Consider the following 24522-nt stretch of genomic DNA (forward strand, 5'->3'; position numbering starts at 1 on the left):
ATCATAACAATTCGATTATATTTTTCTTTTAGACCCGACGCCTTTTGTTTGCCAACGAGACATGTGTCCAAATACCGGGAACGCTGAAGCTGCGAAGGTTTGTTACGATCACTGCATCTCAATAACCTTTGCAAGTGATACACCACCACCTCTGTATTTATGCATTGAATGCGCAAACGAAATCCATCGGGAACATCCAAACCAAATGTTTTTTGATATCTTACATCCAATGCAACAAGTTTCTATGGTTTGCGAGAATAAGGTAAAATATAAGATCTATATATCCATCTACGACAAAAAATTATGCAATTCCCCTAATATATTGATTATAGCTATAACCCCTTTTCTCGCTGGATTTATACACTTAAACATTCTTGTTTCTAGATAGTTCATTTGATATTATTATTTATTTTTAACTACACAACATTTGGTGCCGTACATCATACCTGATCTTAAATCAATCTGTTAGTACAACACACCACCAGCTTCTTTATCTTTCATTCGTCCTTCTCTAAATATACTACATGCACCTTTATATATTCCGTCATTGCTGTGTAATACCTAGCTTCGAAAAACCCTTACTTTTCAAAATCATTTTACCGTCCAAAGTTATTATTTTAATTTTAGTAGTAACAATTTAGAAGCAATAATTATGAAATGCTACTTCGAAATAAAATTGTACCTGCCCTGAGAAACAAGTTTGGAACTAAATTTAATGAGACATAGTTTTGGTAAGATGGAGCTCCGGCTAATTTTGGTGTAAATGTTCCACATTATTTAGATCAGGCATTTCCCGGGCGATGGATTGATAGATTAGGTAGTATTGAATGGCCTCCTCGTTCACTCGATTTAAATCCTAAAGATTATTTTATATATGTACGTATGGACCATCCATTTAAGGAATAATTGGGCGTTTACAGACTTTTGGTCAACTCTCTATATCAATCCCCAAGGAATGTCTTCTTGAAACTATCCTGTAATCCGATTTAACGCTAATCACCGGAACCTTCTTTTTTTATTCAATGTCCGCCAGAAACTACTACTTTATATAACTGCATCATTTTAACTTGTATAAATATTTTTAGAACTGTCGCTCAACTGATAAATCTGCAATATCTATTTGTTTTTCTACTGAATGTGCTAGCTATAATGGAAACCATCCTATAAGATACTGCGAACAATGTCATAATAACAGACATAATAATAGACGGGGTGGAGATCACGTAGTCCATAAAAGTATACCACCAACTTGGAATATGGAACCTGAAATGCAGACTTATATGGTAGAGGCTATAGTAAGGTACATTTTTATATTTATTTAATTTATTTTTAGAGCCTAATTAAATGTTCATCAATTTTAGTTTACTGAAAGAAGCAAAAATACCGCAGTTGGAGCAGAAAGAAGAGAAAAGAGATGGTGAGAAGGAAGGCAGAGAAGGAAAGGAAGGAAAAAGTCCCGTACCAGCCTTAGACAATATAACAATAGAAGAAAGACAGCTTCTGGGACGATATGGAGTGTGGCTATTGGTTGGTAGATGCACTCCAACAGAAAGTACATTGGTTGAAGTACTTGGTCGTCTGCTAGCTATGATTTTTCATTGGTTCCACATGACAGCATACTCATACGATGGTAATAATATGCTAACATATTATTGCAAATTATTATTATTATAATACTTTTCAGTTTTGAGATTACTGAGCCTTTTGGAAAATATTACAAAATATTAATACAATATCACATTAGTAAAAACCAATATAGAAAGTTAAGATCACAATGCTGTCCCAGTAACTTTGTGTGAATATGATACTTTATAATGTAAAAAATAGTTCCTGTTTTGCATTTCTTGGTCTAAACGATTTTTGAACTAGTTTTTTATGTATAACCAATTGTTTCATTACTCAGTCTATTCCAATGGTAAATGATTCTGTTTGTAAGAAAATGTATTCTTAATAATTGATTGCATTTTTCTTTTAGCTTTAAGTAGTTTTAGCTTATGACCTCTAAGGTATGTGTTATTGCTGAAGTTATAGATATCCAGATGGCAGGTGTAATAGCCGTTTAGTATTTTAAATGTTTCAATCAGGTCATCTCTTGCTATTCTATATTTGAGGTTGGTAAGGTTGAGCTGTCTTAATCTAGCCTCATATGGCAAGTTCGTTAGTTATTCAGGTAATTTAGTGAATCGCTTTAATTGTCTCCTTATCTGCTCTATATACTTCATATAGTAATAATTTATATTTATATTTGCAGGACAAGAAGAAAGTACCTTAGAGAAACTAAAGACTGAAGTTGTATGCAACTGGCTACGAAGCATTAGTCAGACACATTATAACCTTTTTATCTCATGCCTTTTACCCCATCCTCCAGAGTATGCTCGCATAGGCGGCCATTGGTAAGATATCGGTCAAGTTAATTAGATTAAAGTAAATATGAACCAAGTAAAAATCATCTCTTGAATTCTTCAATTATCAGTTTGATCATAAAAATTCAAAACTAAATACTTTTATATAAATCGTTTAAATTTTAAGGATTACTACAATTCATTTCAGGGATACACTGTCATCACGCACAACACATTTAAAGGACGGATTAAATCGTCTTTTTTGCTTAGTACCTTACGAAGTGATAACTCAAGAAATATGGAACTACGTCATGCCTCACTGGATGGAGGCTATCGTTAACGACGTACCCGAAAAAGAATTATTCGAACTACGTATAATATTAAACAAAATTCTTGATACAGATATGAGTCCACTAGGTTTTAATTCGAAAAAAATGTATCAGTTTGTTTCGTTCAGATTTCAGAAAACCAGTGCCAAAGTACAGCAACAAGCATTACAGTGGTTACAGGTAAGGCTTATACAATATTTTTAAATGTTTGCAAAATGTAACATCATTACAACTGTATACCAAATACTACCCTTATATAAAACTCCAAGAACTCTAGATAAAAGTTGTCAACTTTCTTATAGAGAATTTAAAGATTTTTCCCAGCTAATCAAGTTAGATATACAGAAGATACCAAAAGAGACCAACTTTAGTGTCCCATTATGTCAGTGGATTCCCATCATTCACTCGCATTCCCTAATATTTGGCCCCCTGATCTTTTGGATGTTCGTCTTTTGCCCCTATTACTTTTATTCCATTTTAAAGAATTCCTCTTCGGTTTCCTGCATGGAAGTCATCCTAAGTCTACGTAACAGACTTGGATTCGTTAGTTTTTATAACCTACTTAGATTTATTTACATCCAGTTGCAAAAAACTAACACGAAAGCATTGAAAATATAGTTGTATAGACAAGTGGTGTTGTTAATTTTTGGTTCCTTATCTCTTATTTTAAACGTTTTTCCATGGTTTATCCACAATTTTGATAGTCATTGCATCTTGTTCAGATGCTTTATTATTTTTTGTACTTCTCGTATTTGGTACACTTTTGTGTACTATTTGCATAATACACAAATATTTATATTAGTAACAATTTTTAAAGGTAAATGTTGATTGCTGTTTTTTTTTGCAGACGCTGACTTTGCTGGAAATCATAATTCCTCTAGATTTACTCTTTACCATATTCGGGGAAGGTGTGTCAAACATGAAAGAAGGTATAGTAGAAAGTGATGGTGAACCTATCACATTGCACGATCTCGAAATACCTAGTAAAGCAGAACGAGAACAGAAAAGGGGATCGATTTGTAAGTTACCAAATTTTGAGTCAGTCTCTCACACAACGCTACTTTTGATAGTAATTTTTGTCATTTCAAACTAAAACTTTTGTAGCGTTGCTAGAGAATGGCTCAGTTGCTAGAGTAGAAAGTGTAAAGAGTTGCCACGAAATACCTAGATGTATGTAGATGATTAGTTTAGTTTATGGAACAAAAATCTTTAAGAGAGCTTCAAAAATTCTATGTCGGTCTTTTTTATTGAGATATACCACACCAACCGTAATAGTTTGTTAGTGGGTATCCAGTTATGCAGTGGTTTATAAGTTATAAAGTTATGCTTTGCACTATACAATATAAATAAATATACAACACAATACAACATACAATAATTTTTACAAAATGACTTGGTTCCATGAGGTACTAGGGGAGACCGGGGCAGCGAGGACCAGCTAAGCACAATGTCTTTATATAATTTCTGTTTATTGTGGTATAAATATAAAAAAATACTTTATAACTCTATGATATAAATATGTTATTCTGTTACAAAATGAAAAATAAATTTGTACATTTGCAAGAAAAAAAAATAAAATTGTTCCATGTGTCATGTGGACCTCCATGTCCCATATGTTGGAGCGAGTAGATCCACCATATTAAAAATAAGTAAGAAGGTAATGGAGATGGTTAACATAAACACAATTCACAGATTAACTCAGTATCTTCCTCTTGTGTCCCCGCACATTCTTCGTGGGCCCACCGATGACAAGTTTGCTTTTCACTATTGCTGCTTTGATCATTTTTCTCAATCATTTTTGTATTTTTCTTTTTCCTCGCTATTTTATTTTTGTTTAAAAGTGGCTTTTTAGAAATATTTGATAAGATTTTTTTGGAGTTAAAGAAAAGGCTTTGGTCTTCCAAATCGGTTTTTCTTTTTTACTGTTGCTAGGTTAAATGTGTCTTTTCTTCTTTCTTGTTTTTCTTCTAAAGCATCCTTAATAGGTGTGCTAGTAAGGATTGTGGAATTTTATTCTCTCTTTCTTTGCCTTTTCTTTTTTCTATTGTCTGAAACTGCAACTGGCGATACGATTTGTAATACTTCTACAAATGGTGAAGACTGAACAATTTCTGCTTTCGAAGAACCCGGTTCTGCACTAAATTCTGATGAACTTGGCCCTGATTATGAATTTGTAGATAAGTTTTCTACATTTTCATTAACAGTCGAAGGCAGGAAATCAGATTCTTCGAAAACATTCAGGTTAAATAGATAGATGCCACTTCTTTCAAAACCTTTGGCAGCTTTATCTACTGTAGCCACTTTCTGGAATGCTCTGGTGCTTAATTGCACTACTTCGTATATTGTGATCAGTTCTCCTTTATGACTTGTCATGTAGAAATCATGAGTATACTAAGCCTTGAATGGCCCAAAAAATGTTAAATCAGGTGGCTGCATTCGGTGACTGCAGTGAAGTGGGATAGTCAGCATTACTATATGATTTTCTCTTGCTCTCAACACACCCTCAACTGCCTATGGCTAATGTGCTCGTTCAAGATTAGTAAAACTGGCTTTTCCTTGCTGGGCTTTGAATGCTCTATAAAATGATTTAAATATTTAAAAAAAAATCTCACTATCCATCCAACCAGATCCATTAGCAAAACCAACAGCTGCTAGAGGTGCATCTCTTGATAATGATGAAGCTAATCTCTTTAGAGGAAACAGATAAAATGGAGGAATGTAGCTTCCAGTCACTGAAAATCCATTAACTATTCTTCCTACTTGCTTTTGCTTCTTCTTTGTCATTATTTTAGTAGGTTTCATCATAATTGTATATGTTTTCTGCACTAAAATTGTAACGATCTGAAACTGTGTTTAAAAGATCAAAAAAAATTGTGACTTATTCTTTATTGAAACCTAAGGCTCTATTAAGACTTGTGGCTTCAGTTGCTGTCTGCTGTCTGCAGTCGTTGTCGAGGGGAATGTCTAAGTACACGTTAACCTACCGCGGAAACCTCGTCCTTCTGTGGTCACCAGTTTCCTGTTTACCTCCGTGCATGTAATTCATGCTGTGACAGGTAGTGGTGCTTTCGTGTATTTCCTTAAAGTTTTGGCAGTGGAACCCGTTAAAAAAAAAGCTGAGACGTGCAGGATGAGATATGTGCTTAAGAAAATTCGGTTACAATTCGAGCGGGGGGCCAAAACAAAAATTATCCGTTTCATTCACTATGTTGAAAATGTTGCAAGAACGGGTTTCATCAATCTCAAAAAAAAGATGGTAACACCACAAGACTAGATTGACAATATTCGCAATTTACGACGTGAACCTTTTCCTTTCAAGGTGATTGCAGTAAAGCAGAAATATGTAAGCAAATGAACACAATTTTCGAGAAGCGCTTGAAGAAAAAATGTCCGTTTGGCATTCAAAAAATGACATCAATTCTTATAAAATCCGGCCACTGCAAGTCTGTGAGAATTCGAGATAACTACAATGGTGTTGGAATCATGTAGTTTATTATGGAAACTCGACTGTATATCCAAAATAATCATCTTACTCAGGAAGGTTTGTACCTACTTTCTGAACAATCATATTCAAAATTTTTACCAGTTAATACAGAAAAATACAATGACATAAAGCATTTGTTTAAATTCTGTGACAAGAAAGCAGCTAAATTTCTTTTGTTATGTTATCCATGTTTAAAAAACCAATGCCATTTGAGTTCTAAACGTTTATAAGTTATTGTGTGCATGAAATATTGTTTTATGTGTTGTGATTTTTAAATATGATTCGCAACAAAATTAGGGTGAATTTGATGTGAATTTAATTTTGTAGTGTTTAACCAATAAACTTTTTTATCAGAAAAGCATTCTTTTACTTTCCTGTCACCAATAATAAAAAACTGCCTAACACCCTGTACAAAAAGTGCATAAAATTCTAGTTAAAAATAAAAAACTGAAAAATGGACTAATTCACTCCTTTCCTAAAAACACACCTCTTTAAATGGTAGCACTCCGCGGTTTTTCATATTTGGGAGTCCATTGACCATAAGAAACTATAAAACTCCTTTAACTTTGTAGTTTCTTTTAGCTCTCTTTTTTTGGACAAGTCTATTGGCCTTGTCAGGAGCTAAAATTGCTGTCTGATTGCACATTTAGTTATATTATCTATAAAGAAACAAATTAGTTAAGGCCTTCTTTTCATAGATATTTTGAAGCTGATCTTTTAGACTAAATATGTACAAATAATAAAAAATACCATGTTTTACAATTATCTATTTTTAAATGTGGAATTCATACTAATTTACAATGTTAAGTGAACTCATGATCTGACTCATTAAACTTTAAGTTGTGAATAACACAGCAAAATTTTTACTTTAATTTGAGTTATATATGAAATAAAAAACACTTCATTGCTTGGATAAAATTGTTCTTAATATCTCACAAAAATTTTTATCGGGTATATATATTTATATATGCTTCTTGATTCACTATACATCATGCTGGCTTTGTATAAGTCAAATTTAATTCATCTTTGTAACTACAATGTATTTGGTGTTATAGTTTACAGAATGCAGTAGTGCTATATAAGTGGCAACTCTGGAAAGTGAACAAGTTTCACACACTATTTCTCACTCTTGCAGCACCTCTTATTGAAGATGAAGATTCAGGAAAGACATCATTTTCAGATGAGGAAAACAGGCTCTCCCCTCAAGCAGAGTTCGAAACTGACGCAGAACACAATCTGTATTGTTGTCTGTTAATGCTAGACATCTTATTGAAGCAAATGGAACTACAAGACACTGACAAACACACTGGCTTGAATTCATCACTTTGTAAAGATGTGTGCTGGCTGTTGAAATGTATGATAACGGCAGCTTGGATAGCGAATCACTCATGTTCATTAAAATCTGAGTGCACGTACTGTGAATCTAGCATCATGTGGCATCAATTATCATTACAAATATTGAAATATCTTTCACCCATTTATCCAGCTTATCCGCCTGACGTAAGTTGTAGCAGAAAGAATGTGTAAGAATTACAGCCTGTTCTAATTTTCCGACACCAATACAAAAGACTAAGTCAAATTAGATCCAATATTACATTGAATTTAATTGAATTACATTGATTTTATATGTTTTATTTACATACATACATAGTAGGCCAGTAAAGAAATAGGTTTATAGGAAATAGCCATCGGTTTTTAAAGGTTATAAAGGTATATGAGGGATAGCTAATTACAAATTTTGCTTTTTTTTTAAACTATCATAAAAAGTGAAAACCTCATTTTTTGCCTATAAAACGTTTCTTATACATTTTAGACAAAAATGGTTTAAATAAAAGTTGTAAATCTTAAAAAGTTCTTTAATTTGCGAGTTTTTTAATTAAAGTATAAAAACAATTGAGCGAGATAATTGCAAAAAACCCTTATTTTTGCAGTAATTTTTAAATGTTAATAACTTTGATTTTTGCATAATGACATTTAATATAATTATTTAAAATTATGGCAATTAATGAGTTATTGAAGTGTGCTAAATCTCAGTTAGATCGGCCGAATGATTTGTAACTTATTCAATTTGTTTATCCAATTATAATAATTTATTTCAGTGACTCTAGAGGTATTTTTAAGATAAGAAATGTTTTATATGCAAAAAATGATTTTTTTACTTTTCATGATTGTTAAAAAAACAAAGCAAAATCAGCTATACGTCTTCAAGGATTTATCGTCAGCTATTCCTCATATACTGAAAGCGCCAAGGGTGGGTTGAGTATGCACTTTTATATCCCCTTAGTGCCTTGACGTTTTTTAATGTTTTATGGTGCCCAGATTCGATTTTTCGAGGGTCCCAGGCCAAAAATCAGTCAGATAATTTGTTATTAACAATTTAATTATTTGTAATTTTTGTTCGAACTATTCAAGACTACTTCACTGTAACAGAGGAGATGCTCAGTTTAATTCCATTACATGGAACAACCATGGGAACTGACATTCAATTCGTTACAAAAAGCCGTATCTGAACATGGAGGATTGGATAAATGTTCCTGCATTGTAGCCGATGGAGCCAAAGCAACTGTAGAAAGTAAAACTGGGTTTGCTGAACTCTTAAAACAAAATAATATCAACGGTCCTGTTATACACTGCATTGTTCACCAAGAGGCCTTATGTGGAAAATCCTTACGTCAAACAGATGCCATGAAAGTTACTGTTAAAATAACAAACATTATCAGAGGCGGCAATCGAGCACCCACTCATAGGAAGTTTGAAGATTTTTTTGGCTGAAGTGAATACTGCATATGAGGACTTATTATTACACACAGGGATTCGTTGGTTAAGCACCGGAAACTATTTGCAACGTTTCTTTGCTCTAAACAAGGAAATTGTCCTTTTCCTAAGAAATGAATTGAAGTCGAACACTACAGAATTCGAAAATCAAATGGAGGAAGCAAACTTCTTATCAAACCTTGCATTTCTTACCGACATAGCCTATCATCTGAACAAATTAAACTTGAAGCTTTAAGGAAAACAAGATGTTTTAAACAATAGAATATTGCCAACTTGTATTTATATAAAAGGATTTATAAATAAAATTAAGCTCTTCAATTCTATATTAGAGAAGCAAGATTTCACGTTGTTTCCAAACTGTAAAGAGCATTTTAAAGAAATGAAGGACTTTGATGAAATTTCATTCTCAGCCCAATTGGATTAGAATGGAAACACTTTGACAATTTGACAATTAATTTGGTGACTTCAGGAAGATATTCCCCTGAACGTTGTTCTCTAACGTCTAAACTTTTGTTACTTCATTAAATCATTCATTTCTTTTTCGATCTTTTCAAGTTTTATAAGCAATATTTCGCTAACTATTGTTGTTTTGAGATTTTATTTTATTATTATATTTTTCTCCCGAAATTGTGAACCATAAATGAAAACAAGGAATATGCAATAGTCAAATCTTTTCGTTTCCAGATTACTAATTCAAACCAGTTATAAGGGACCTTTGTTTCCTCCGTTATTTGTTTCATGAGGGTATAAAGGGAACTGTCCACCGCTTTTTAGGATTTCCGAAGTCATGGCATCTTGTCCAGGCGCTTTATTGAATTCACATGTTTACTTTAATCTGTAGCCTTTTATGTATGGATCATCTAAAATTACTTTTGGGTCCAGGATTTAATTTTGTTTGCAATTTTTTATCATTGATTCAGTAGATTTAGCGAACTGTTAATTTTATAGTATGTGGACTTGTACTTACCTTACGGATGTCTGTGTATTTGGACAGTTTGATAGATGTAAACCAATTTTCTATATATTCTATAGAGTTTTGATTGTAAAAATACAAAATTTTTATTAACAGATCTATAGTGCTAACAGATCATCATTTTTTGTTAAAATCTTAGTTAGTTTTTTTCTTTCTGAAATATATTTTCTTTAAAGCATAGGCTCTATGTGGAGGTTTTGTGACTTTTTAATGTTAATTAAAACCTCCATCCAATTCACTGGAGGAAATATATAGATTTTTGTCTTATTTATTGGGTATTATATTCATTTATAGCTTATTTCCTCTATGATATTTCTTCCATCTGCATGAAATTTCCCTAAACTTCTGTACATGGAAGTAATTGCCGCAGGTTTTGGTTCATCAAGAAAGTCCTTTGTGAAATTAAAAGACTGTTCCTCGGCACATACCAACTCAAAATACCCATCCGTGAGTCGACATCCTTCATATCGAGAAGCATAACGAGCTTTAAGTGCCATTAGAGCATCATTTATTGATACTACTTCATTCTAGGACACCGTTTTGCCCAGATAATTCTTAAGAATTACTGCTGCCTTAATTTCCATTGAAGCAGTTTTATAACTTCAACTTCCACAATCTTTTGGGAAGGAAATTGCAGCTCTGCTCTCTTCGTAGTTTTTTTATTTCAAGATACTTGGCAGCCTGTATGATAACCTTGCTAATGCCAGCCCTCTGCTTTCTCATATTTCAAAAGTAATGCCGAGATACCTCAAGGTTCTCGGTGTTCTTTATAAGAATATTCGAATCGTCTTCTAAAGTTGGTTTCATTCCCTATATGTCGGAGATTGTTAAATTTTCTTTAGTTTGCAGGACATCATGTTTTGAAGTAATTTTGTTAGTTTTTGGGGTTTTATTTCGAGTCTCCCTTTTATTTTTTATTGATTTCGTGAATTCTGAACCCATGAGCATGGGACGAAATAAATGTCCATACCTACAGAATTTCCAATTTATATATGGCATAGTATGAAAGGAGGTTCGTCTTGGTGCTACTAGCAAACTATTCATGATAACTCTTCTTAAACACGCAACTTCCATACAGATGTGGGCACGGTAGAGTACGCTCAGTACTCCCTTAATTTGTGTGATGCTATTCTCTTAGTCTCTTGGCAGCAGTCTACCTGATCAAAGCTCTATTAACTTATTAAGGCGGAAGAGAAATTTAACCATAATCAAACAACCATCCAGAAATTAGAAACTCCTTAAAAGTGTTGGTTATAGATTTTAAAGTGTATTTTCAACGTACCTACATTCTGCCATTTGTAATCTTTTTTAAACATATTCGTCAGGATGGTGCAAGTAATTTTTAATGGAAAATAATAAAATACTTTAAAATACTAATTATAACTAATACATTAAACTATTTGAGTTGTTTAGTTATTTAGGTGGAAAAGAACAGGCTGTAAGAGTACCTCGGAGCTTGTCAAGTTTGTGAAATTTCAATGGATATTCGTACCTCAAGAAAAATTTATAAATGTAATCAAGTGCGAAATACTTTATAGCGTCAAAATACACTTAACGGCACGAAAAACGGACTACTTATTATTCTTATTCCAATGCCGTCCCCATTAACGGAGGTTGGCGACCACATTTTTAAAAGCTTCTCTGTCTTTTGCAACGTGGAATAATTCGTCTACAGTCATGTTTGTCCAGTCTCGAATATTTCGCAGCCATGACTTCCTCTTTCTACCTATTTCCTTTTTGCCATCGACTCTACCCTGCATGATGACCTGCAGAAGACTATATTTATTATTTCTTAGTATGTGTCCAAGGTATGCAGTCTTGCGTACTTTTATCGTTCTCAACAATTTTTTGTCTCGACCCATCCTTCTCAGCACTTCCTCATTGGTGACCCTGGCAGTCCATGGAATTCTTAACATTCTCCGGTATATCCAAAGTTCAAAGGCTTCAATATTTTTAACTATTTGCGCTTTTAGTGTACTTACATTTTTAAAATAAAAACTTAAAAAATTTTAATTCTCTTTAAACTTTTATTATTATATTAACGTAAACACAAACGAAACAAAATATTTTAAGTAATTTCTAATATCACTTAAGTGCTTATCCGAAAAAAAAATGCATAAAAAATCAGAAATAAAGAACACACTATTCTTATCACTTTTAAGTGCAAAGGTAGCTGTTGGTATTCTATCGTTATTCTTTTGTTCTTGTTGATGTGAGTAAACTGTCAAGTCGAATTAAGTGTCAAACGCAATTTGAAGTTGAATTGCGTTGATTTAATCTCAAGAATTATGGTTGTAAATCTCGAAACAGCGACTGCTATTGTTGCGTTGCTTCAAGACGGAAGAAGTGAGCGATATGTTGCTCAGAAGTATCAAATATCCCATAGTACTACACATAGTGCACCGTATTCGTGTACGTTTCTTGGCAACCGAAGCTTACACTAGACGACCTGGAACCGGTCTCCAACGAAGAACTAGTACCCGTGATGATCGCGTCATCCTCTTACAAAGTCTACAAGATCGTCGTGTCACGGTTGTACAAATCCGAAATCAAATTCAGTACGTCCGGAATACTAGCGTAAGTGAACGAATAATTAGACGAAGGCTTGGTGAAGCAAATTTAAGCAGTCGCAGATCTGCAACAGGCCTACAACTTCTCAGACGCCATCGAGTTGCGCTGCTTCAGTTTGTCAGAAACCAAGCTCATTTACTGTAAATAATTAAACGCACGTTTTATTTACCGATGAGTGGAGGTTTGCCTTGCGGTCTCCAGATGGCCGTGAGAGAGTATGGCGAAGACGACATGAGCGTTTTGCAGAATGTACCTTCAGTCCTGTCGTAGGCTATCAAGAGGGCTCAACTATGGTGTGGGCTGGAATTTCTCTAGGGGCACGTACAGAAAGAACTGTACAAAGTTCCGAGAGGCTCCATAACAGCTGCCAGGTGCATTGATGAAATTCTCCAAGATTTTGTTGTGCCTTATGCTGGTTTTGTTGGAAATGACTTTGTTCTGATGCATGATAATGTCAAGCTTCTCAGCACAAGAATCACTCAACAGTTTTTAAATGAAGTAAATATTCCTGTAATAGATTGGCCACAATTAGTCCAGACGCAAACCCAATCGAACATGTTTGGGACATGCTTGGGCGAAGGATACGGAAGTTGTGTTCCTGCCCCTTTAACCTTAAATCAGTTAAAAAAAAAGCCCTTTTTGAGAATTGGGAACTTATTCCTCAACAGGACATGTCTCATTTGATTTTAGGCATGCCAAGGAGAATTCACGTAATAATTCAAGCACGTGGAGGAAACATTCATTATTAAAATCAGTCTGTGCGGACACATGATTTAAGTTTACATTAATTGAGCGTCATTTTGTTATAACATTTACTTACTTTTTTTTCCGTAATTTTTAAATTGTTATCAACTGAAAAGTTTCGTTTGTGTTTACGTGATTATAATAATAAAAGTTTAAAGAGAATTAAAATATAAGTGTTCCGTTTTTCGTGCCAATGAGTATAATGTGACTATGACAAAAGTAATAGCAGTGGCGTTACAAAAATAATTAATTTGATACATATTTACTTTAATTGTAAGACGTAAAAATATGTTTTTCATGATACCATTAGTAAAAAATATAATATATATATTTTACATACTTTTCGCCACCCTAGTTAAATTTAACTATAGATGTAATGCATATAATATGCAATATGGGGTATATAGTATATTAATTCTCAAATAAAAAGTAAATTTTTCTTGAAACGAAGCCAATCATTCTCATGCTATAAAACTTTTTAACACGTACACCACACACTATTGTTTTATATATTATATGTATGTTTTATTAAAAAAATTTTAGCGTTTTTGACTAAACTCAAATTATCATTTAAAAAAAACTAATTAAACGAATAATTATAGTGTTAGTGAGCAATTAAGTATGGAAAAACTACATTATGAATTATTGGAAGGTGAAGGAATAGAACTCTCTAAAATTGCTGTAATAGGAGTGTAAGCCGGACCTGTATCGCAGTCTAGAACAAGCTGTACATTCCCTAACTTTCTAATTTTGGAGACACATTGCATATTAGAAGTCTCTAGAATTATTTACATACATATTGTTCCAGTCTTTTACTCGTCTACTTCTTCTGTTTTCCTATTGGTTTAGCTTCCCACACTCTTTTCACTTGCCTGTTACCGTCCATCCGTGTTACATGACCGAACCAAGTTAATTTTTTCTCCTTTATTGTGATATATATTGTTATAATTTCGTAAATTAAGAAGGAAAAGTAAAAAACCAAGAGACAATAAGCGCTGTTTAATTGGTGGCCTTAATAAAAGATTAACAACTATGAAAATCCTATGAGAATTTTAAAAATTTACTCAAACAATATTTATCATGATTTTTCTGTGCGAACCAATGTTTTATCATATTAAAAACAAAATATTCCTTGGTTGAAAATATACAAGGCGATGAAACATTGTAAAAGACCGTAAATTTTATGGAAGTACACAAAAGGAATCAAATTTAAGTATTAGCAACTGTTGAGATATTTCAAATGTTTGTTATCACTATTCAATCTGATTTTTTTACTATTAACATCTGCCAAAGAGAATATCTATATTAAAAAATTGGTTTAGTCAAAAACGTTAATTAATAAAGTTTGACCATATATAATTTTTTATTATCAATTTAAGTAGGCCCTTTTAACTGTAAAGCACTTTTATCTAAAAGTAATATTGATAAACATAAAGGATTACCCTTTTCTTTCTTCTCTGAAAGCCATCTATTCCACACTGGTCGTACTACATACTCTCTGAGAGTCTGCCTCCTCCGTTTCAGTCTGTCAGCTTTTTTTTCCCTTTGGGTATTTATCTTTAATGGCTTCTTCCGCATTGTCCTTGATAATTCCCTTTTCTCTTCTTGATATCTTGATCGAAACGTTGTCCTTGTTATTTACTCACAGTCCCCAAATTATCAGGAAAATAGTCCCGGTGGGAGAATGCACCTTTATTTAGGCTCGTATGAGACAACCCAAGTCTTAATAACTTGACACTCAAATTTTTTTTGATTATATTTTTGTAATCAGGATCTTTATTTTTGCTCTTAACTCTTAAACTCTTAATTCGCTAGAAGTCTTGTTATCTGGCCCAAGCAATATACCTTACTTCAATTTTGCCTCCTAGAGACCTGGAAACTTTTCAACCAACTATTCTCCGTATTTTGGAAGAGATTTGACAAATAGTTTCATAAAACCTAACTTCACACGAAGAGGAGAACGTTAAATTTTTTCTGGTGGTACTAAGTTTTGTTGCAGAATATTGTTTTGTGCATCCTTGGCACTCAACTCTTCGTTCACATATACCTAAAAGACAAGAAAATTTGATGTAATTAGCTTATTGCCCAAACAGCATATACAAGATCTTCAAATCACCCCATATTTGCCAACCGTGATCTTTACATTATAGGTCTCTTTCAAAAACACATAATTTCCAATAGCAATAGAAGCATAGAAACCACCGTTATACACTATAACTACTTCCAAGCTATGTTTCAATGTGTCGATAAAGAGACGCCATAAAGTGGATTCATACACTCCATGTAGTAATAAAGTTTTACTCTTTAGTGAGATCGTAGCAACTCCGCAGCATCTTAAAGAAGATGAAGATCTCTCACCAAATCATTTATACATTTATCTCTTCCCGGGAGAAAAATTTTGGCCCCGTTTTATCTTCCAAGTGAGAGCTTAAGTCCTGATCGTCCTGAGGTTCACCTGGTGCTTCACCTTCATCTGAGTCTGGTATTTCCCCTAACGTATTAGAGGGCTAAGGCAGAGGTGTTTCTGCATCATGAATGAACGTATGAAATGGAATGCTCTTTAGATGAGTTGAACCCTTTGACATCACAGTAAAAGAAGTATCAGTCGTCACTATGGGTCCTTTACTCTCACTATACCACATGTACCTCGAAGCAGAAACTTTTCTTTTTGCCCTCGAACCAGTTTCCAAGGTCCTGCACACATCTTTTGCAAACTTTATAAGGAACATAAACTTTGTCTTGGTCATCAAGGTATCGTTCAAAGTATGCAAAATACACTTTCTTCACAAGGTCTGTTATACTGAGTTATTTTAACACTGTATATTTGGCACAGATAAAATAAAAGGAGTCAGGAGAATTTCTGCATTTTCGCAAGGCCATGTTATGAAATTATGTAAATAAAATTATAATAATACCAACTTGGTAAGTCACATTACATAAACTAGAATCATTATCATCATCAGCCGTTTTGAATCCACAGCTGAACATAGGTCTACCGTAAATAATTCCATTGCATCCGATCTTGAGCACACTAAATCCAGTCTTGCTGGATGCGTTTAATGTCGTCTGACCACCTTGTTGGAGGACGTCATCGATTACGATAAGCATCATGTCTAGAATAACTAGAATAAATTGTCAAAAAAAAACCTAGATGATATTATCTCATCAAGGTTAGGAACAAAACTTCTGTGCGTTTCAGAATGCCAAGTGCAAGATCTCATAGCTTAAACAAAGAAAAATGGTCTAAATCTGCATTCTTATTTTGTGAAAAATCCTTGACAATTTCTGATATAATTTTCGTTTTCAGCAAAACAAATTATATGATTGTTCAAATAGTTTTTTGGTTGCAGACCTGTGCTAGTAGACTTAAATAAAAAAATGTATTAAAATTAAGTTGGTAATAAAAAATTGTACATGTGGTACAAGCTAAATAAAAAAACATTTCTCGAAATTATGTTGTTATTTTAGCCACCTTTAGAAGATAACTACGACGATATGCACAGCCGACGGAGTCCTCCAGAAAGCGACAAAAAAGAAGCCAAGAGTGATGCTGTAATTACCATGCCGATTCCAGAAGTCCATTCTGTTGGAGGCGTCATAGTACACATGCCACACGTGTGTTCTGTACGAGCAGTATTCAAACTTAAACCAATAAATCATTTATTGGTTTGGGTTCCACCATATGTCCTTTGAGTTTACATAATTGGCAATTTTAAGATAAATGCGAAAAAGTTCACAAATTATTTACTTTTATAAACCACACATGTCTTTATTTATAATAATATTTTTAACATTATAGTACGACCGAGTCCTCTAATAACCTTCAGCTATGTCTATAATTCGTTCTTTTAATTTTTCCTTTGTTATCTCTTTCCATTTAATCTTTTATTACTAGTAATCCAGTCGTCAGAGATTTGATCTCTAATGACGAGAGGAACAAGCTAAATTTTGCTAAGAATGTCAATTTTGGGCCCTAAAAAAGATGCAAAAAAGTTTGCAACTCCTACCCCTGAAACCCCCCTCGAAGTGGGAGCAAAACGGAAAACATCAATTTATTAATAGTTTTTGAAAGATTAACACTTATTGAAAAGGTTTATTAACACTTTTTGTATAGAATGAACCGTTCAGAAACAACGCTTGAAATGACCGGCGATTGTGAATGACAAGTAAGCTCGCGAAATCAATGTTTTAAATAAATTAAATGCTTTCACGACGACTGCATTGGGTGGAAATTGTAGCTGAAGTTGTGTAAATCGAAAAGAAGCAGAAACATTTTGGATCGATTATAACGTAAAAATTTAAATTCAGTGTTTTTAAGTGTATTTCAATTGCCTCACATTTGTTTCCAAAACTCGAAATCGAAATTTCATGTTACAAGTTTTGAAGATTAGACTCTAACAATCGAAATTCCCTAGTAACAGGTCAATAAAGGTGATAAATTTGACATAAGAAGTGCTAATAAATATTTTTGTACATCTCAGCTACAAATCTTGTTTTTTCTTAATCCCGACCATTTTTCTACGACGTGCAGATTCTTGATAAATCGATAATTTACGTTTTTTCGCCCCTACGAGGGGGGGTTTAGGAGAAAGCCCGGGGATAGAAGTAACAAACTTTTTTGAATCTTTTTGCGGCCATAAAATTGACATTCTCAGCAAAATTCAGCTTGTTCGTATGATTTTTAGAGGTTCAGTGGCTCCGACGACTGACTATATAAAAAAACAAATAAAACATTTTTTCGTGTTAGTTTTTGTAATTCAAATGCATGTTTTTGTTCAAGTCCCCTTTCATTAACCCTTTAATGCATGACTTTTTTAAATTAAATAAAAAAAAAGATATACTACGTACTTACGTTGTCTTTATTGGTAAAAAATAACAAAAGATCTTTTTTAAGTTCTTTCAATATTAAAAAATTCAAAAATCTAATATTGCATATGTGCAACATGATGCATTGGGTTATCACTTTTTTATCAAACCTCAGTTTGGAACTAGTTAAAACAGTTATTTTTCTTATTGAAACACAAATTCAAACCACATTTTTCACAACACGTCTGCGAATATCAAGTGCAATTTGGAAATTGCACTGGTCATCTGCAGGGACATGCTGAATCGGTCCTCTTGTTTTTTAATACCTATCATTTCTTCTACTTAACTGAGACATAACTATTATGCTATATACTATATACTGATATAACTGCTATGTGTTAATTCGGTTCATTTGTTTGTGAAATGCGCGTGCCGATACTGTTCAGCAGTGAATGAGCTATGTTGTAGGAATATCTCACCATGCTTTAAAGCATGTCATCGTAAACACACAGAATAATAGGATGTGTAATTTGCTATGTTGTAATTCTGCAACAGTATGCATTATGGGGTTAATGGTTTCAATTATTTCGGATTTGTATTACATCATTATTTATTAGTTGTTGGAGTAACACCAACTCGCAGTACATTTCGCTTAAAAGAACTTGTTTATTTTTTTATTTCTACTTACCAAAATATGCTATTTTTAATAATATAATTGGACTACTTTCGCATGCTTAGAGTTTGTTAAAAACGACTTTGATAAAACACAATCTGACTTTTTAACTTTTTTTGAATCATTTAAAAAATCAAAAAGATATTCCTACAGAAACTGTATTGTTTCAGTTTATAAAACTTCTTCTAATCGAATGATCCTGATGTACAACAGTACAGGCTAGGTACTATATCTCCTCTAATGATTATCTACCTCATGATTTCATAGACAATCTTGATTATAGCTTTGTCTCTGAAGTATATGGTTTTACATTTATCGTTTACAATAGTACTGTCTAGGTACTATATCTCCTCTAATGGTTATCTACCTCATGATTTCATAGACATTCTTGGTTATAGCTTTGTCTCTGAAGTATATGGTTTTACATTTATCGTTTACAATAGTACTGTCTAGGTACTATATCTCCTCTAATGGTTATCTACCTCATGATTTCATAGACATTCTTGGTTATAGCTTTGCCTCTAAAGTATATGGTTCTGAAACTATATAGTTTCTGGTGGCTTTTTTTTATGGATTTTGTCCTGATTTACCACTTCATTTGCTACATGCCAGTTCTCCCTAGAACCATAAATTATGGTCTCCGGTGTCTAGTGATGCCAGTTTTGTTTTATTCTATTTCTTTCAGGGTCTTTTCACCATTCTAAATGTATTCACTTGACCCCTTTTGGATTTATCTGAAGGTCCTTGAAGAAAACTTTACGAGCCTTGACATTTCTGAAGTCTATTCTATCTTATCGCAATGCCTTCATTTGCAAGATTGTTATTCCAACAGGGTACGACAGCCTCTTGAAATTGTTCGGCAGCCATGTTAGGTCCAGTCCATGCCTTGTCGTCCCATTAAGGACGTCCTACAAAAGTTATTTAACTCACTTTTTTATTTTTATTTTATCAAAATGATTTAAATACAAAGTAGTACCTTATCGCACAAGCTAAGCAAATTCAGTAGTTAGCAGCTTTGTAGACGAAAATTCAAAGGCATATGGCTCATCAACGAGCAAAATGTAGCATAAAACATAACAGCATTTTTTTAGATAATGACTGCTACAGTTGAAACGGTCTCAGAACAATTAGATCTGCCAATTATGCCAGTTGAACGAGTTCCAGCAGGCATTGCAAGAGCTATAACTTTATCAGAATCTGATGTAGGTAAGTATATATAGATCTAATGGTACTTTTCTTTTATCAACCAGGTTATTCAGCGAATTCCACCAACATTTCCCAACCTTTGTTTTTCATAAACTCATTCACATATTATCTGTGTTTTTTTAAGTTCGATACCTTTTTTAACTGAGTTTGACAAAGCCACATTATATCAAATAGGTAAGTCAAATTAGAAGCACGTCCCAATGACTGATAGGGAAGTTCCTGTAGATATGCATGACAGCTACGAATAAGGCTTAGCCAAATAAGTAGCCGCGGATCAACTGAAGACATGACACAGACCACAAGCTGGGTCATTGGTGGCCCATGTGAGGAATACAATTTCTGACAGGTGCGATACCACAAAGTCGCAGGCGGCAATCAAGTTGATTTAACCAGCTGTGATACTGCAAACACTCACCAACCCGTCTGGCAGGCGTGGTGTATTAATGCCAATATACCCCTTAAAACCGCGATGTCCTCAGGTGAGTAGGATGCATCCAAAATCTCACACTGATTTATCAGTCTGTCCCAAGAATTCTGGAGGGGAAAAAAACTGATTATATGGAAACCCAAAAACTTTATAACTCTTCACGTTAGTACATACAATGCCAGAAGTCCACTATCCGAGAAGAGATTCACAGAAATGGAATCTGAAATGAATAAAATTAAATAGGATGTCATAGGTATCAGCGAAGTTAGAAAGAGAGGTGAGACTTTGAAAACACTGAAATCGGGACATATATTTTATCAGATTGGCCCTGAAACTACATCAGTTGGAATCATCGGTTTCTTTGTCCATAAAACCACGCGAACAAGATAATAAACATCCAAAGTATATCAATTAGAGTGGCATATCTTATTCTGAAGTTGAACAGTAGATATCAACTCAAAATTATCCAAGTACACGTTCCAACAACAGACCATACAGACGAAGAAATCGAAATGTTTTATGACGAAATATCTACTGCGCTTAATGACTCTCGTACTCCACAATTTTATGTGCCGATCTCAACACAAAAATAGATGTAAAAGAAGCAGAGCTAGAAACATCCTTGGGAAAATTCGGTTCCCCAGAAAGAAATGGCCGAGGAGAAACCATTCCTATTCCAGAATAATTTATTCAACATGAACAGCTTCTTTCACAAAAAGATGAACAGAACATGGACCTGGGAAAGTCCAAACGGTAGAACAAGGAACGAAATTGATTACATCATAAGTGACAAAAAACGAATAATTAAAGATGTAACAGTACTCAACAAGTTCACCACAAGCAGTGACCAGACCACAGAATGATATGAGCGAAAGTTCAAATCAACATAAAAAGAGAAAGGAACATAATGATTAAAAATAAATCTCATGGTATCTGGACACCCCCATTAGATATCAACCAATATCAGGCACACATCAATAATAAGCTACTACTGCATGAAACCTCCGATGCATGAGAACGATCTTAACGACTTGAATAATTGCATCATAAACGCCTTACAATAAAGTCACCGAGTGCACTGTGCTAAAAGAAAATCAGATAGTAAAATAAGTTCATATACTGAAACGCTGCTGGATTAAAGAAGACAAGTGAAAAGCGATAAGAATTCAGACAGCCACACTCTTATAGACCTTATCTTCTGCAATATTTTTTTAATTGTCTAATATAAGTGTCTTCTAGCTTCTTGTTAATTTCAAAGTAATTCTTTTGAGGTTTTCTTTTATTGTAGACATTTTAGATATCAAGACTCTTGGGTTGTTGCTAGATATTATGTTTTGGTAAACCTAATTTAGATTGTTCTAATGTTTTTAATAAAGCTGTTAATTTTTATTTTCACAGTTTTTCTCAAATCTTATTTACATTTAGTAGATAAATTAACCGAATCTTAATTTGTAGCTATGGCAAAAGCACAAATAGTAAAAGCTCAGGTAATAGGTGAAAACGACGAACCTGTAGATACAGATATAGGAGAAGACATAGATAATTTCTGGCAAACGTCTGTAGGGAAGTTTAAATTTTGTGTAGAAGATTTACCACAACCTTTACAATATATACACCAGCTATTACAAGAGTTATCGAACGTAGATAAACCCGATGTCCTTTATTATATGTTACAATGTTTAAACGTATTAATTTTACATGGAGATGCTTGTACGATAGCCTCAAAAGAACACAAAGGCTTTTTCATTTGGTGCCAAGAAAATCTTCTCATAAAAAAGTAGGTATAGAAAGTATGCCAAACTAATAATACTATAACAACTTGTTTGGTCTTATATAAAATCTAACTTATATTTTAGCCTTTGGGAACTGTGTAACTCAGAACACTCTCATATATGCCAAACAGTAGTACCACTGCTTTTACACTGTATAACCTTACCAGCTGGCTCGGATGTGTTCTGGCGAGTAATTCAAGAAGCATTCCATTGTCCCGAGTGGAGTGTGAGATTTACTGCTGTCGAAAGAGTAACTGTCATTACTAGATTTATGGATTCCAGTCCTTTGAGAGATAAACCATCGCTTCAAGCAGCTTTGGCCAACGCTTTTTGTTATTTGATTTCAAGTATGGATGATAGTAACGTGTGTGTAGCTCAAAGAGCTACTCTTTATTTAGGGACCATTCACGACGCTGCTGTTAAGGTAATTGTAACTGCATATATTTTATAATTTGAATAACTTCTTCTTGACTGGCTTTACAACTCGGGGCGGGTCTTCGCCGCATTCACTATAAACCTCCATGTTCTGCGATCTTGCTGTTCGATTTCCCATTGTTGTACCCCAATCCTAGATAAATCGGCTTCAACATCATCCTTCCATCTTTTTCTCGGTCGGCCTACTGATCTTCTACCATCTGGTCTTTCAAAAAACACTGCCTTGCCTTTAGCATTCTGTCCTCTCCGGATCTTACCACATGACTTGCCCACCTTATCCGGTTAGCTTTTATATATTACATATATCACGGACGTTTCGTATTGTCCAGAGGACAGAAAATGATATTATTAAATCGTTTTCGTTTATGGCCACCAAAGCAGGTGGCCCCTCTGTACGCTAACCACTGCAGTGGTCAAGTTTTAGGGGACATTCATTGGACTTTCCAAGTTTAAATTTGTATCAGCCCGAGTATTTGATGAAGCAGGGATGTGGAAATGAGTCATAACACTTTATTAATACCGATTCGAGAGCAGGAAGTTTAACGAATTTGTTCTCTTAGGCCATGTATTTGGCAATTTAATTCAACAAAGCGATAGCAGCTTTTGCTACAAGATTTTATCTTTTACACATTTCGTGTAGCCCAGAGATATAACACGATATTATTAAATCGTTTTCGTTTATGACCACCAAAGCAGGTGGCACCTCTGTACGCTAACCACTGCAGTGGTCAAGTTTTATGAGACATTCGTTGGACTTTCCCAGTTTGAATTTGTATCATCCCGAATGTCTGATGAAGCAGGGATACTAAAATGAGTGATAACACTCTATTGATATCGATTCGAGCACGGGAAGTTTAACTAATTTGTCCTTCAAGACCATATATTTGTCTATATAATATATATATATATATATATATATATATATATATATATATATATATTTATATATATATATATATATATATATATATATATATATATATATATATATATATATATATATTCAAATCAATTGGCCTCCTAATTTTATCATTTCACTTACAATACCACCTTCTCCAGATGTTTTGTTGTTCTTCATATCTGTTAGAGCTGATTTAATTTCGTCTTTGGTTATATCTGGGGAAGTTCCTCTGACCCTTGATTTTGTATTGCTGGGATTTCTACCTCTGAAATGTGAACATTCCGAAATTATAAATAATAATAGTAATAAAGTGAAAAAAATAAAAAAATTGAAAAGACTGATATGGTTACTTATGACTAATGAATTAAAAAGTATTTTAAAATTGTGTAAAATATTCAATTCCTAGGTGGGCGCTTTCGGCTTACAAAGTCATCTTCAGAGCTATGATCAAAATTTAAAAGCGCCACTACTAAAGAGGTGAAAACTGCAAAATTTTTCTTCAAAAGTTAAAAAAAAACTGGTTTTACTTGTTCGTTAATTCACATTTGTTTATTTTAGTCTTTAATTATGTGTTTGGAGACCCAGTTTGATTCTGTGATAGTGGACCGTCCGATGGTCCTTCAGTCCTTATATCAACTGCACAACTCACTTAGCGAAAGAAAAATTATGACTTGGGATTTTTTTCTAAATCGTTTCGATACATTATTTATTGAAGCACAACTAACACTAGAAAAATCAGGCGAAATAAGTTATTGTAGAGGTATAGTATAATTTTCAACTTATAAATAGAATATTAGTTGATACTGTAACTGGACCTGAAATCATGGTTTGATTTATATATTACAGTACAATTACTTTATTACTTTCGATGAAATACAGCTAAAAAACTGTGCATAATAGAAACCAGTCTTTTATACCTAAGTAATTAAACTCGAGGGACTTTTGAGACATCTTAAATCAGACATAATTTATCAGGAAAACTAAATGACTAAATGATACCAGTGAACTATAAAACCCCATTACAGATCAGTGCTCACCTATAGTTCAAAAACTTAAACAGCCATGATACAAGCAGCATTGGGAA

The 24522-nt window shown here is 33.6% G+C and overlaps 1 protein-coding gene across 3 annotated transcripts in view; it reads left to right on the forward strand.

Moving 5' to 3' along the window:
• unc79 (UNC-79 domain-containing protein) overlaps window positions 1-24522 on the forward strand; it is a 70005-nt gene that overhangs the window by 23821 nt on the left and 21662 nt on the right. For all 3 annotated transcript variants that reach the window (XM_072545941.1, XM_072545940.1, XM_072545942.1), the window contains exons 6-17: window positions 33-262; window positions 1086-1300; window positions 1362-1630; window positions 2252-2393; window positions 2551-2851; window positions 3519-3690; window positions 7291-7655; window positions 16687-16842; window positions 19789-19903; window positions 21786-22107; window positions 22187-22526; window positions 23997-24198. In XM_072545941.1, coding sequence (XP_072402042.1) covers window positions 33-262; window positions 1086-1300; window positions 1362-1630; window positions 2252-2393; window positions 2551-2851; window positions 3519-3690; window positions 7291-7655; window positions 16687-16842; window positions 19789-19903; window positions 21786-22107; window positions 22187-22526; window positions 23997-24198 — 2829 coding nt within the window. The remainder of the gene's footprint in view (window positions 1-32; window positions 263-1085; window positions 1301-1361; window positions 1631-2251; window positions 2394-2550; window positions 2852-3518; window positions 3691-7290; window positions 7656-16686; window positions 16843-19788; window positions 19904-21785; window positions 22108-22186; window positions 22527-23996; window positions 24199-24522) is intronic.

The sequence above is a fragment of the Diabrotica undecimpunctata genome, chromosome 10 (genome assembly GCF_040954645.1).
Source record: "Diabrotica undecimpunctata isolate CICGRU chromosome 10, icDiaUnde3, whole genome shotgun sequence".
NCBI classification, from domain to species: Eukaryota; Metazoa; Arthropoda; class Insecta; order Coleoptera; family Chrysomelidae; genus Diabrotica; species Diabrotica undecimpunctata.